The sequence below is a fragment of the Puma concolor genome, chromosome A1, assembly GCF_028749965.1.
Source record: "Puma concolor isolate L17-30 chromosome A1, mPumCon1.1.hap2, whole genome shotgun sequence".
Lineage (NCBI taxonomy): Eukaryota > Metazoa > Chordata > Mammalia > Carnivora > Felidae > Puma > Puma concolor.
In genome coordinates this window covers 82,920,562-82,936,151 of record NC_141667.1, presented here as the reverse complement: position 1 = coordinate 82,936,151, position 15,590 = coordinate 82,920,562, and the positions used below count along the sequence as shown (strand labels likewise).

At 36.2% G+C, this 15,590-nt stretch overlaps 1 protein-coding gene across 2 annotated transcripts in view; it reads right to left on the bottom strand.

Moving 5' to 3' along the window:
* Positions 1 to 1,208: 1,208 nt before the first annotated feature.
* SPATA9 (spermatogenesis associated 9) overlaps positions 1,209 to 15,590 on the bottom strand; it is a 29,480-nt gene continuing 15,098 nt past the window's right edge. For both annotated transcript variants that reach the window (XM_086695890.1, XM_025924947.2), the window contains exons 4-5: positions 6,752 to 6,847; positions 1,209 to 1,690 (exon numbers count right to left, since the gene is read on the bottom strand). In XM_086695890.1, coding sequence (XP_086552016.1) covers positions 1,403 to 1,690; positions 6,752 to 6,847 — 384 coding nt within the window. In that variant the 3' untranslated portion in view covers positions 1,209 to 1,402. The remainder of the gene's footprint in view (positions 1,691 to 6,751; positions 6,848 to 15,590) is intronic.

Sequence of the window (15,590 nt, the reverse complement as noted above, 5' to 3'; positions counted from 1 at the left end):
TATTTACCAGGTACAGGAAATGTATGTACCATCACTGGATGGGTACATCTTCGCCTATTATATCAGGTGCTGATCCTCCAATGACCAGTCAGGTCTTAACATGTGTCCAGAATTTAAAACACATGGAAGAAACCTAAGTACCTTCTGCAGGCAAAACAGTGGCCCTCATTTGCAGGACCAGTTACAGAAGCATTCTCTCTCAGAAGCCAGTGGCAACAATGAGTAACATTAACTTGATTTCTGGTTCTAAATTTGTCCCTCTAAATCTGGAAATAAAAAATATCATATTCTATCCTTACATACAGAAATCTTCTGTAAGATTTCGAAACAATATTGTGTTTTATAAATTTATTATACGTGACTTACAACTCCTACCGATGAGTTATAAAAGGATTGATAACAGGCAGTTTCAAACTATGCAGCCTGTATATAGAAAAAAAAAAATCCCTATTATCTCTGAAAAAGTAATGTATCATTTTGATACAGAGTGTGTTTTCCCTCCAGATAAATACAGTTGATCCTTGAACAATGCAGGGGATGGGGGTACCATCCCCCTCACAGTCAAAATTCTACATAAAACTTTGGACTCCCCCAAAACTTAACTACTAATAGTCTACTGTTAACCAGAAGCCTGACTGATTACATACAGTCAATTAACACACTTTTTGAATATTCTATGTATCATACACTGTATTCTTAAAGTAAGCTAGAGAAAATATTAAAATCATAAGGAAGAGAATATACATTTACAGTACTATAATGTATTTATTTAAAAAGATCTGCATATAAGTAGGTTTGCATAGTTAAAACCCATGTTCAAGGGCCAACTGTAATTGGAAAGATACTTTAAACAAATCAGTAATAAAAACATAAATGCATTATAAATATACCCATGTTATAAACCATAGCATAAAGTCTAACCCTCCAAAGGGTACACTTTCTTGTTCATTAAAAAATATCATATAGGGGCACCTGGGTGGCTCAGTCGGTTAAGCATCTGACTCTTGATTTTGGTTCAGGTCATGATCTCACATCTCATAAGTTTGAGCCCTATGTTAGGCTCTGCGTTGACAGCACGCAGCCTGCTTGGGATTTTCTCCCTCTCTGTCTGCCCCTTATTCATGTATGTGCACGTGCTTGCTCGCTCACTCTCTCTCTCTCTCTCTCTCTGAAAATATATAAATAAACTTTAAAATCATAGTCATACATAAATTCTACATCAAGATTCATTTTATTTTCTCCACTATATAAGTACTTGAGAATGACATTTTAGTAGTTCCCTACCCCTTTTCTAAAGCAGAGCATTAGTATATGAAAACTAGTTTCTTAGTTTTGTCAGTTGAAATGTGATTAGATAGATAGCTCTTAAGCTCCACTCAATGATATTTATGTTCAGATTTGCTCATTCATTCATTTCAGTGCATTGGTCAAACATAGAATGTAAAACCTGGATCTTGTTACTTAACTTATTGGCAAGAAGTTTGGAGCAATCCGAAATACTGTCTGGTTTCTCCGGTAATGACCTGTAAGGTTTTGCTTTGATTTCACCTTCATCAAACGTAGGTTCAGAAAGCACAGGCTCTGAAAAGGCTTTTCTAAGATTTTCACTCTCCTTTCTGTTTTGCCTTATGGATTCTTCTTCTTGGAAAATTTTCTTTACCTTCTCCAGCACAGCATTAACACAGACTGTCTAATAATAAAAAAATGTGTTTGAAAAGTAAAGTTTCTTCTTAAGCTACTGAACTTTCCACTAACAAATCCAATAAAATATTTAACATAAAGCCATTAATCTACTTAATTCTAATAAAGAAGCGCTTCCTTTCCTGGCACATGATAAACATCTAGAGATTGCTTCCTTGTTCTAAATATATTACATCATAAGCTAGAAAGAAAATTAAAGCCTGGTATACTTCAGTAAAGACAAGCTTTCCCTCTTTTCCCTTCAATTCATTAGTTGTCTTACATCTTTACTCCCTGATTTAATTAAACTCTTTCATTCTCCTGAATTAAATGAAACATTTTCTGGGAGATGAAATTTGTCACCAAACATGTTAACATCTCAAAGTAGGTTTTTGTTTTTAATTTTTCCCCCTAGACTTTGCTTATACCTATGTGTACAATTGGAAGGGCATTAACATTTTAGAAAGAATTTAGTAACCCAGTGGAGCAATGATTTCTAAACAAACACACGATCCATTTTCCCTCCAAAAAAAAAAAAAAAATGCCATTCAGTACTTTAAGAGTGTCAAAACAAAACACATAGAGAAATATAACTTTGAAAATTGAGAACCACTAAGAACTATATCCAGTAAACTTATTCTGTAAGTTTACTAATGAAGATGATGATGCCTAGTGTTTAAGACAAGTAACAAGAATAATGAAATCCACAAATATGAGAATACCTAACCAGCTTATTTTACCAAAGCGATGCCTAAAGCTGACATAACAGGCAATAAACACTTTGAAGATTTTCCTAAAGAGGGTAATGGAGAAAAGATTAAGGGCCTTAGATTGACAAGTTCTTCCTGACCTCCTGCCTCCTCCTCTCTTGGCCTGCATCCCACTGATGCTTTCCTTCACTTTCGTGTAGTTAGTATGTAGTCACCTGACCCTGTTCTAGCCAAAAAATAAAATAAAATATGTCTGCTGGGGGAAGGTCAGGAGGGATTTTTGGAAGTTTTTCTCCTATATAAAAAGGAAGGCTCTTCATCATTTCCTCCTAATTTGGACAATGATATAGATAGGATGCCTGACCATGAGGTGACAAACCTAAGGATCAAAAACAACAAACAAGGTAGCAGAAGAGAAAAATGGAAAGGCCCTGGGTTCATGATGACATTGTAGATCCACCATACAAACCTGGGAACCACCTAACTCTAGACTTCTAATTAACTGAGATATTTAAATGTCTTCATTGATGAAGGCCCTGGCAGCTATTTTTTGTTACATGCATACAAGTATATCCCAACCAGGACCTACAAAATTTTGAGGTCCGTCACTTTCAGCTGCAAACAGCTTCATTCATTTATCCCCATATGTGATCATTTTCTATGCCGTGCTGTGAAAGAAGATTAGGAAGCCCTGTCCTATTTGATGTGTTTCTTCTTCCCTCACCTACAAAATTTTATCTGTGCCCATTATAACCACTTCTACCCCAGTCTCCGAAAATGAAGGGTCTTGATCAAGATCAGTATCTATGTTTCTTTTTTATTTTTTTTTTAATTTTTTTTTTTCAACGTTTATTTATTTTTGGGACAGAGAGAGACAGAGCATGAACGGGGGAGGGGCAGAGAGAGAGGGAGACACAGAATCGGAAACAGGCTCCAGGCTCTGAGCCATCAGCCCAGAGCCTGACGCGGGGCTCGAACTCACGGACCGTGAGATCGTGACCTGGCTGAAGTCGGACGCCTAACCGACTGCGCCACCCAGGTGCCCCTCTATGTTTCTTTTTAACCTATAGCCTACCTGTTCTCTATTAATAATCCCCTGCCTTTTCAGCCTCTCATTCTTGACTGGCTCTTCCCCTGCAACTTAGAATGTGCTCCAGTATCTTCCATCTTAAAATTAAACATTAAAAACCCCTGGCACCCTGTTTCCCTCTTGATTGCTATATATGCTGGCTTTTCTTGATCAAACCAGAGTCTCTATTCATGGCCTCCATTGTACCATCTCCTCTTCACTCTGAAACCAGCTTATTCCTGTCCTCCTTATCCTGTCGCATCACTGAAATAGTTCTCAAGATGGTTGGCTCCAACATCTTTTGTACTAGATCTAGACACTTTTCACAACTTTATTTTACTTGACTTTTTCTGTTTGTATTTGACACCTAACTGCCCACAACTTCCTGAGTCTCTATTTCCTTGACACTTTTTCTCCTGATTCTCTTCCTACTTTTCTGATTATTCCTTTTTTGTCTCCTTCACAGATTTGCTCTTAGCTCACCGTAAATGTTGCTATTTTTCACATTTCTTTTGACTTTCCATTTCCAGACTTTTCACTTTTTCCACTGTGGTTCCATACACAGGGCATTAACTTCCAACATGTATGTTGTTTGATTTCAAAATCATAACTCCAGCCCTGGCCTCTCCTAGACGTTGGGTTGGATACATGACCAATCATCAGGTCCCCCAAAATACTGTTTCTTTTACCTACTTAGAAAATTTGTAGCATGACAAGTCATGTGGGATGATTTCAAAAGCCTTTGAGAAATTAGAGTTTAATTTTGGTGTTAGTCTAATTTGTTTTAGTTTTACCATATCTATTTCATTCCACCCATTTTTTGCAGCATTTTTGCATTCTAGCTCAGTTGGATGTCATTTTTGCATGAGATTCACATTTAAGATATTGAGCATTTCTCAAAAGTTTTAAATGCTTGTAAAATATTTATAAGTTCAGTTATTTAAAAAAAAACTATGAATATGTTTAAAAGTCCTTTTACTTTTTTTTTTTCAATGATGTCTTGGCTCTTCTTGACCTTTTTCATTCCCCTCTAAATTTTAGAATAAAATAGTCAACTTACACACCTGCTGATATTTAAATTGGGACTACAATGAATCTATAGATTATGGGAAAAACTGAATCTTTAGTATTGTGTGTTTCAATCTGATAAAAAATATTAACAAAAATATATAAGATCTTGAACAACAACAAAAAACCCATAAGAATTATTGAGAAATTAAAGAAGACCTAAACAAATAGAGGGATAGACAATGTACAAGGATTGAAGGGAGGACTTATTCTACTAGTTATCAAGACTTATAAAGCTCTTGTAAATAATACAATATTGAATCTAAGAATAGAAAAATAGATCAACTGAATAGAACAGAGAGTCTATAAACACACCTGCATATATAAGGGAACTTGATATATGACAAAAGAAGTATTCTGGGGCAATAGGAAAAGTACCCCCCCCCCCCATAAATTGAGTTGGATCAGTTGGATACCCATGAAGGAAAAATTTGTTCCTTACCTGATACCAATTCCAGATGGATTATAAATCTGAAAGTGAAAGGTAAAATAAAAAAGTTCCCAGAATATATCAGGAGGAATAGTTTCATGACTTTGGGTATAGGTCAAGATTCCCTAATTAAGACATAAAAAGCACTTAACATAAAGAAAAGATTAATACCTTGAACTACATTCAAATTAAAAACTTCTGTTTTAAAGACACTGCTAAAAGAGTGAAAAGGAAGTCATTGAATAAAAGAAATAACCAAAAGAGGGTTTATTCCTAGAATATATTTTTAAAGTACAAATCAATAATAAAAAGATAGAACAGAAAAATAGAAGACTTTAACAGAAATTCACAAAAGAGGATATCCAAATGTCCACTTAGTGCATAAAAATGAACTCAATCTCATTAACAATCAAGGAAATGCAAACTAAAGCCACAATGTGATAATACTACATATCCACAAGAATCGCTAAAATGGAAAAGAGTGACAATACCGACTGTTTGGCAGTATCTGCTAGACATGAACATGTGCATATTCTGGTGGTCCAGTAATTTTACCAAAACATATGCACAAGAATATTCATATAAACCATATTCACAATGGCCAAAACTACAAGTAATATAAAATATATAATAATAGTATATATTATGTAACATATTATAATTATATATTTATATTATTAATATATTTATGTAATATATAAATATAACGTTATGTTTATATAATATAAACTATATATTATAGTTATAATATATATTGTTATATATTATATTATAATGCTATATAATATTAAATTCATATATTATATAAAATACATCATGTTATATTATTATAATATTATATTTATATAGTAATATACAATTCAAACCACAAAATGGATAGTGGCACATATATTGAATACATATATGTTCTATATATATACACACATATATATATATTTCAACAAATGGAATAATACACAGCAATGAAAATCAACAAACTACTACTATACACAATAAATCTCATAATGATAATGTTGAGCAAAAAAGGACAAATATAAAAGAATATGTAGTATATTATTTCACTTATATACAATTTACAGAAAACTGTCTTTAGTGTTAGAAGTCAAAATAATGGTTACTTTTATATAAGAGGCAAGTGATTTGTGAGGGGAACAAGAAAGAAGCTTCTAGAATGATGATTACATTTTGTTTCTCAATGTGTGTTTGGTAGGTAGATTAATAGCTTTTGTGAGAATTCATCAAGCTGTGTAGTTTTCTGTCTTTGTGTGTTATACTTTTTTTAAAAAAAAATTTAAAGGTAAGTATAAATGGCAATGATTAAAAGAAAATAACCCCTTATAATTTATAAAACCCTTTATAGTTTTGTCACACTTTGTAATGAACACTTTTGAATTACAACACTTGTAATTCAAAATACACTAATATTTGTATTCCCTATATCATGGACCTAATTGATGGAATGCTGAACTTTAGCCAACCATGGCACAATGGCTGAAACAAAACCATAGCTAAGTGAAAGTAAAACCAAAACATTTTGAACAAATCATAATAAACATTATAAAAATAATTTTAGTTATTTAAGCAAATTAGTTTTTGGTGAATTGACTTGGGTCAGAAATGGGTTGACTTTACCTCAGAAAAGTAATTTTATTTTAGAAGAGTAAATTTTTAATGTAAAATTGTGTAACAAGAGAATAGTACCTTGGTTTATGAATTTATAATATATATCTATATCTTTAACATACATGAAATAAGTATATTTATATCTAGATTGTAATAATTTTCTTAACTCACCAAATAAATTAGTGCTGCATATGAAGCATACATGATGCTAGTTAAAGCAGTCTTTGCTGGAAAAGAAATGATTTCGAACAAAGAACCCCTTCTGACCTGCAAAAACAGAAGAGTTTTCTTATTATAATAAAAGTTTTCAGTATTACAATGTTAAATTTTACCATGTTATTGTAAAATGAGAATTTCAATATTTCTTTCCAAAAAAAGTTATCTACTGGATCTATCTGGGTTTTTTTCACATTCAGAAAATATTTTGGTTTATTTTTCTCTTTGTTTTTTTTTTTTTTTTTTTACAAAAAGGTACTTTCTTTTGCTATGACAGATCTATAAAAACCTTTGAAAGATCTATAAAAAACCTTGCATTTCTAAAATCTAAATTACTTTAACTTTTTTACATTTAACAAGTGTGCTCACTAGGGGGTGCCACTGTGCATGTTGTTAGAAAAACAGTCTTTTCTTTGTTCAAATTCATGTAATCATCCTTTACTAAATTATTCACCTCTTCATTAGGCAAGCAGCAATTGAAATACTAAGGATTTCCTGCAGATTAATGACCTGCTTGGAAATGTTAATCATGAGACTGCTGAAGGCCAGCATTAACCTTAGATGAACATTAAGCTTCAGGGAATGCTCTGTGCTCACATCCAGCATGCATTTTGAAACAGAGGTTTACACCAATAACGAATTTGTCTCTCAGATGTTTCTAGCTTCAGGTGGTAGCTGTCCCTGCCTCAAACATAACAGAATATATTTAGTTTAAGGGAACTGTAGTCTCTTCTCGGTCACCTCTGTTGCCTTGAGTAGGATATGAAATGAGGACATTAGGAAAAACATTCCTTTCCCATTCAGCAGTGTAGTGGCAGTTAGCCATGCTCCTCTGAGGTAAGTGCCAAGACACTCAGTGGCTTCAGTAACTCCCAAAGGTACAGGCTGTAGCTAATAAAATCGTGTAAATACACAGTAAAAATGCATACAAACTAGAAAGAACAGCATGTATGTGTATGTTATTTAAAACATTGAAAAACTGGAACAATTGATAGCAGGACGGTTAGGTAAAATAAGCTGTATCTACTTAATGGCATATTATAGCCTTTTAAAAGGTGCTTCTGAAGGATGCGTAATACCACTTTGTTGAACAAACATTTGTATGGCACTGTGTTCTATCTAAGTGCTTGTAGTATCTTCAGTTTTTGCTTACTGCTACCACTGCGGAATGAAGAACAAAATTGCCCATCACAATTTACCTTCCTCTCTCCCTTAAGTGATTTATGGAATGCTGACGCCAAGAACATTCTCTAGCCTACTTCTAGCCTACTAGTTGAGAGATGGAGGTGGGAGTGGTGGGGAGGAGTTCCTTCTCCTTCCTTGTTTTCCAGGCCCGTACTAACTCCTAAATACAGAGACAGGTAGGGGGAGTTTTAGCCCACACTCCGTAAGTCAGTCTGGAAAACTTCCCAGAGTTCCTGGCTTCTGGAAAGAGTTTCCAGGAAACAAAGCAGCTGCTGCTCTTTCCCTCTTGCTAGAAGAATCAAATTGATAGTGTGCCTTTGAATCCCACTATTAGGCTACAGGGAGACAAACATACAAGTAGAGAGCTGATGTTAGGAAAGAAAACAGATACACTCCAACAAAATGCCTCCTGGCAGAGTAAAAGATTCATGAGTACAGTGGGGGGGGGGGGTCCATATTCAATAATTCGTAGGCCATATACAATAAAAGTAAAAGTGGCATCTGCATGCATGAGAAATTATCGTTTCTATTTTTTTCCAGATTTTTGTCCTTCACCTAAAGTAATTAAAACTGATTACTTTTCAAAGTTTCAAAATAGATTCTATATCTGATATACGTTATGCTTCTGAATGATGAATCTGTATATTGCTTGAGTTAGTTTTTCATCCTTTTAATGCTTTTGATAAATACTTGCTATTCCCGTAACAAATCATTCCTGTGGAAAACACATTTCATCCAAAATTTATGTGGCTACTGGCAGGTAGCCATTTTTCAATTTTATGATCCACTTCCAATACATGTTTTTCATATATAAACCATGCTGTTTCCTTTTTGGCTTGTTCTAAGCAGGAATAGAGTATGATAAAACAAATAAACAGGAGACCTTTCTATATCAAAGGTTTTATTTAGATTACCTCAGCCATTTAAAAAAAATTTATCCTAACTTATTGTATTAGTTTTATTTGCAAATTTGAAAGCATCTTGATATCAGTATTATGGCCATATATTTGTTTGAACTTTTAATATTAATGTTAATATGTGTGTAAGATATTTGGATATATAAGATATGTGGATAGGTTATATGGTCATACTAACATATCAGATACATGGATATTTCAACAGTAAAAACATTTCGATGTTTAATGAAATTTTGCCACATAACTTTGCCTCATCTCATTAAAGGAGTATCTGTGATTATCTTATTTTCAGTCATACTGAGATAAATCACAAAAACGCAAACAGTAAATAGTTTAGAAAATAATAAAGATCCACTTATAGATGACCTGAAGGATAAAGAACCACCAGGCCCAACTTAGTTTATGTTGCTCAAAACCACCTTGAAGAAGGATGTCCAGGGAGTAATGGGGGGAAACTTGAACTCCATGATTCACAAGTAAGTGTTGCAAGAAGCACTGACGGGTTAATAGGTCCAGAAAAAAAGTCTTTCCTGTAAGTTTGGAAAAGCTACATGACCATGTCTTTGCTTGAGTAAAACACAGTATTCATGAGCACGGGGAAGCCTCCTAGCAGTGCACAGTAAAAAAAGCTATTTGACTTCGTTTACCCAGTATTAATATCCTCTGTAACATTGTTTTTGAATAAGATCTTACATAGTCCTATTAAAGCTCAAATGTCCCAACCTCTGGAGAAGTATGTCTTCAAGATTCCAAGTAGTCTGCTTTCCAGGAATTGTCCTTTCTCCTCAGGTCTTGAATTATACCACCCAAGATTACCCCATAGGCTCACTGAAGACCTGTAGAGATTCTTGATATTTTTGAGGTTCACACATATTTGTTACACAGAATATGTGAAGTTTGAATTTAACCCCCAAACTGAAGTCTACCTTGAAGGGTTGGGGATGAGGAAAAAACTATACTTAGAAAAGTGTCTGATCTTCATTCTGAAAAAGGGAACACAAGTTCACTTGGATCCACATATATCACAGGCATTTTAGATGCCGCGGGTTTTCTTCCCCTTTGCCTGTATCTTGCCTACACCACTTCACAGTGCCTACACATCATCTCTTAATGCCACTATAAGGAAGATTCTATCATAGGAAGAGCTCCTGGTCCTGTGGCCCTGCACTGCCCTGCCAAAGTCAACAACTATGTCTGGGAACTGACGTGTCTTGGCTGGAGTCAGCATTGAAGCTGATTATCTAGGTCACTGCAGCCTAAAGTAGCTGCAAGTTTTACTCATCCAGACAGCTTACAAGGCTAAGCAGATGCACCATTCCATAAGTACTGATGCTAGGGATGTTGAAAACTACCAAGAAATATCTAACCAGAGTTTTCCATTCCGGAGGCCCTTTTAGGACTAGCAGATATCTTGCTATAATCTCAACCCTGCATAACCTGGAAGGATTTGAGGAGCAACTTGACTCAGCACCCCACCCATAAAGACAGGTGCAAAGGAAGTCTCTTTCAACAAGATGGCCAGCTGGAGAAGGCAGACTTGAACTATGTGCTCATGTTACAAAAGCCATTGGGATCTCTTCAGGTCACTTGCATCAATTGGGTCTTTGGATAGTTCATATTGGGCTCAATATCTTTGAATATGTTAACATATATAAGACTTACTCTAGGTCTGAGCACAGAACCAGAAAGTCAAGGGAGCTCCTGTAACAACATTCATGCTCTAGTTATCTTGAGGAGACTATTACTGTATGCTTCATCCCAGACCACATCAGAAGGCTGAAATACTATCCTAGTCATAGTCAGTGTCCTAATGAAAAAATGCTTCTCTATTATGTGTTCTTGAAGGAGTAATCTGACTGGCATTCCCAGCTACATAATATCCAACAAGAGTATTGGTAGAACCATTTAAGGTGCTCTATGTACAAAAATATCTTTCTATCATTAATTATCCTCAGATCAGTGACAAAACAGAGCACATAAAGAGGATCTTTAACACACACTTTCAGATTATCTAGTCTGCTTATCTTCCTACATAAAATGATGTCCTCCATGCATCAACAAGCATATCCCCTTGCATAGCAATTCCAGATTTCACTCCTTTTACTTCTCTGCACACCAGGAAGTTCTACCTTGACACAGGCAGCCTGGCAATCCTTGAAGGAATTCATGCTGGAATCCACTCTGGGTAAGCTAAACTCTGTCACTGTGGAAAGACAACCAAGCAATGTATATACCAGGGCTGGTGTAACTCACTCGTACCTCTCTGGTACACTGACACCATGGATATACTCCATTCCCAGACCAATCCATTGACCTCCATCACACTTCTTGCATTACTCTGTTGTTACTTTCACTCTCTAGACCATTGTCTTCACTATTCATACTTCTATTCCCTCCTCACTGAGACTTTTATATTTGAGATATGTTGTTTTCTTGCTTGTTACAACTTAATTTCCTCTCAGCAGCAATTCTGATTCTCCACCCTAACTAATACATATTATTGAAGTATAGCTTATTCCTCATTCCTAACCCTCGAGGACCCTGGAATCTCTGACCGAAGGCTGTTCCCACTTGTCTCACTCTTGCGATGTGGAACTTCTTACCTTTCCTAAATAAGTCATGTTCTCTCTCACCTTAGCATCTTACTATACGATGTTCACTTCTGGGAATAATTCTCCTAGTTCTTCACTTGCTTAATATCTCCTCCCTCAAGATCTGGTATTATCTTCTCGAAAGCCTGCACCAACTACTCTTTGGAATTACATGCTCCTTGTTGCCGCTTCCAGAGTACACTTTGCACTCTCTGATTATGCACTTACTACACTCCACTGACACTGCTTATTTGCCTATCGTCCCCACAGTCCATATAGGGCAAAGGCAAGACATCTATGAATCCTAGTATCTAAACTAGTGATCTTACATGTCGATTTTCAATAAATATGTGTTGAATAAATGGAAAAAGTAGAATAATAATTCACTTACTTCCAGAAAGAAATTTAATGGTCTTCTATTAAAACTCATAAAAAAGATACTAAGCAAAGCTGAAGGATATCTGGTTCTAGTAGTATGGCAGACTGAGCTAATGTGGAACTCCCTCCCCTTCCCCCACATACCTAGAAATTTTATATAAAATCAAACTCCAAAATGTAATACAAGACTGCATTTGGAAAAAAAAAAGAAAAGAAAAAAATAAGGAAGGAAGGGAGGAAGGGAGGGAGAAGAAAGAAAGAAAGAAAGAAAGAAAGAAAGAAAGAAAGAAAGAAAGAAAGATTGATTCCTGGAGTGCCTGGGTGGCTCAGTTGGTTTAGCATCTGACTTGATTTTGGTTCGAGTCATGATCTCATGGTTCATGGGATGGAGCCCCGCATCAGGCTCTGTGCCGGTGGTGCAGAGCCTGCTAGGGATTCTCTCTCCCTCTCTCTCTCTCTGCCCCTCCCCCTCATGTTCTTTCTCCCTCTCTCTCTCTCTCTCTCTCAAAGAAATAAACATTTTTTTTTTTAAGAAAGATTCCCTGTGCTAGGAACAAAAAGGTGGAGCAGTAAGTGTGTGAGTATATTGCCCAGCAGGTATGAAAAAGAGGTAAGTGAAAGGAAAATATGAGGAAGGTAAATAGACATAAAGAATAAAATGAAAATGTCCAAGGTATATTGAATAGATATTCCAGAATAAGAGATTAGAGAAAATGAGAAAGAGGCAATATTTGAACAAACAATAGCTAAGAATTTTCTAGAATTGAAGAAATTATCCTCAGATTCAAGAATCACTATGATTCACAAGGGAAAAGCATTTTGACAACAGCTAATACAATTGAAGATGTGCATCCCTCATAACCCAGTAATGCCTCTTCTAGATGTACCCTTGGAGAGCATCTTACACACATGGATAAGGAGCCATTTACAAGAGTGTTCATTGAAATACTGTTTGTAATAAAAACAGTTGTGGGATACCACAAACAAAATAAAATAATAAACCATAGCTATTCATATAAAAAATGTTGAGTACAGGTGCCTAAATGGCTCAGTCATTTCAGTGTTTGGCTCTTGATTTTGGTTCAGGTCATGATCTCATGGTTCGTGAGATTGAGCCCTCTGCTGTCAGCACAGAGCCTGCTTGGTATTCTCTCTCTCTCCCTCTCTCTGCCCCTCCCCCACTCGCTCACACGCACGCTCTCTCTCAAAATAAACGTTTGAAAAAAATGTTGAGTGAAAAAAGAAAGTTACAGAAGGATGAGTATAGTGTATCATTTATATAAATTTTAAATATATGAAGAATAATAGATTGTACAAATGTAGTGAAAATATGAAAGTATGCATAGAAATGCTCACATCAACTTCAGGATAATGATTTCCTTTGGTAGAGAAAAAATGGGGAATGGATTGGGACATAGTTAATTATATTTCTTTTTATAGAGGAGATATCTGAAGGTAACATTGCAAAATATTACTACCAATTTAAATTTGGATAGGACTTCTGATAAACTACCTTTTATATGTTTTTTTTTTTTAATTTTTTTTTCAACGTTTATTTATTTTTGGGACAGAGAGAGACAGAGCATGAACGGGGCAGGGGCAGAGAGAGAGGGAGACACAGAATCAGAAACAGGCTCCAGGCTCTGAGCCATCAGCCCAGAGCCCGACGCGGGGCTCGAACTCCCAGACCGCGAGATTGTGACCTGGCTGAAGTCGGACGCTTAACCAACTGCGCCACCCAGGCGCCCCAATATATGTTTTGAAATATTTTATCAGTAAGAATTTTAAAAATTAATGCTATATTCTAAGACAATTAGAACAAGAGCAAAGGAGAAGAAATTTCATAGGTGTTGATTTTGAAATGATGTCAAAGAGACTGTCACAGTCAGCATATGGACCTTGGACAGGTCATTTACTCCATCACCCTGCTTCTCTCACTTCAGGTTCTTGGAATAAGTTATCACAACTAAGCTCTAAATTTACCTGTGAAATTCACTGTCAGGGCAAAAAGGCAAATGTGTGATGTTTCTTAGTTCTTATGACTAGATAAAAGGAAACACAAATTCAACTAGAAAGATAGATTATTTTCCTGCCATTGAATCTTCATGAGTATTGGAAGACAATTCTTCCATGGATGTCTCTCATTCCTGTACAGATTGGACCTTCTGAACAAAGCACATGTTTGAATAGGAAACAGTTTTTGAAGCTAGAGAAAATATGTTACTCTGGAGGGATTTAGAGATGTACTTCCCAAGAGCCTTCAACTTCCCCCTCTGGAGACATTTGCTTCTCTCCCCAAACCTCTCTGTCTTTCTCTCCCTTCCCACCCCTCCTCCCAAGGCTGGGCAGATACACCAACATCCTTTTTTTTTTTTTTTTTAAGTTTATTTATTTATTTTGAGAGAGAGAGAGAAAGTGCAAGCATGGGAGGGGCAGAGAGAGAGGGAGAGACAGAGAATCCCAAGCAGCCTCTGCATGGGGCTCAAACCCACCAACTGTGATATCACAACCCCAAAACCAAGATTTGGACGCCTAATTGACTGAGCCACTCAGGTGCCCCACCAACACTCCTATAAAAGCTGAGTCTCCTAATTTCAGGCTCCTCTCCTGTGATGCAACTCACTATATGCATAGGTATCATGTGGCTCTCATCACATTGTGCTGAGGGAACGGAGGGGGTATGGGAATGACACAAGACATTGCTCTGGCTGCTGCTTTTGCAGTAGACAATAAACAATCTCTGTCCCTGATTCAAGGGAGTCTTGTGTGTCTGTCAGTCGGTCAGTGTGTGTGCGTGTGTGTGTGTGTGTGTGTGTGTGTGTGTGTGTATACCTGTGGCAGGCTAATTTGTTAGTTTCAAAAGAGTGTAAAATCACAGATTCTTCTTCAGTTCTAACTTACCAAAGAGGAGCAAAAAGAAAGATTAAATAACATAATGGATAGTGTCTTTAAATGTGATTTCATAATAAATACAGAAATATTCTTCAAAGAACACTTATGTCAATTATACAGCTCAGCGACATTTCTTTCTGACAACCTAAAGATACAGGAATACTTAGAGAAACCAGTAGTTAACAAACAAAGCATTTTTTACTTTCTCAAACATCAGGTATTATAAGGGAGCTTTTTATAATTGCTATCTCAAGCAATTCATAATTGAACTATCCAGTTATTTCTGAAAATGTTAAAATCTTTGATTAAAGAGAGATTCCTATGTAATGGATATTGTGTTGATTCTAACAATCCATCATCCATTTGCTCACTCATCTTTTCAAAAGAGCCCAAATTTTGTTTGATGATTCATCCTTTCCCCCATTCTCTGGTCATGTGATCTGGATGGAGCTCCAACCTCCACTGCAGAGAAAAAATAGGCAATCAAGTCCTAGGCCAGTCAGTGCATCCCATTTCCCTGGTTTAGAGGTAAGCCCACCTCCAAGAGTGAAACTCAGGACTTGTCCAGGAATGCTGGGTCAAGAACTTTCATTCTTTGCTGCTCTAATTGAACCTGGAAGGATGGGAGTTCTGGGAAAGCTGCAAATCACCTTGTAGCCATGAAGGGAAAAGTCAGTCCGGGAATGGAGTCTACACAGAGGAAGCAGAGCCAGGAGATAGGGGAAAAGAGAAAAACAGGACCCTGAAGGCATCACTTGAGCACCTATATATATCCTGAAGCCTCATCTACTCTGGATTGCTCAACTATGTAAACTAATACATCTTTCTGGC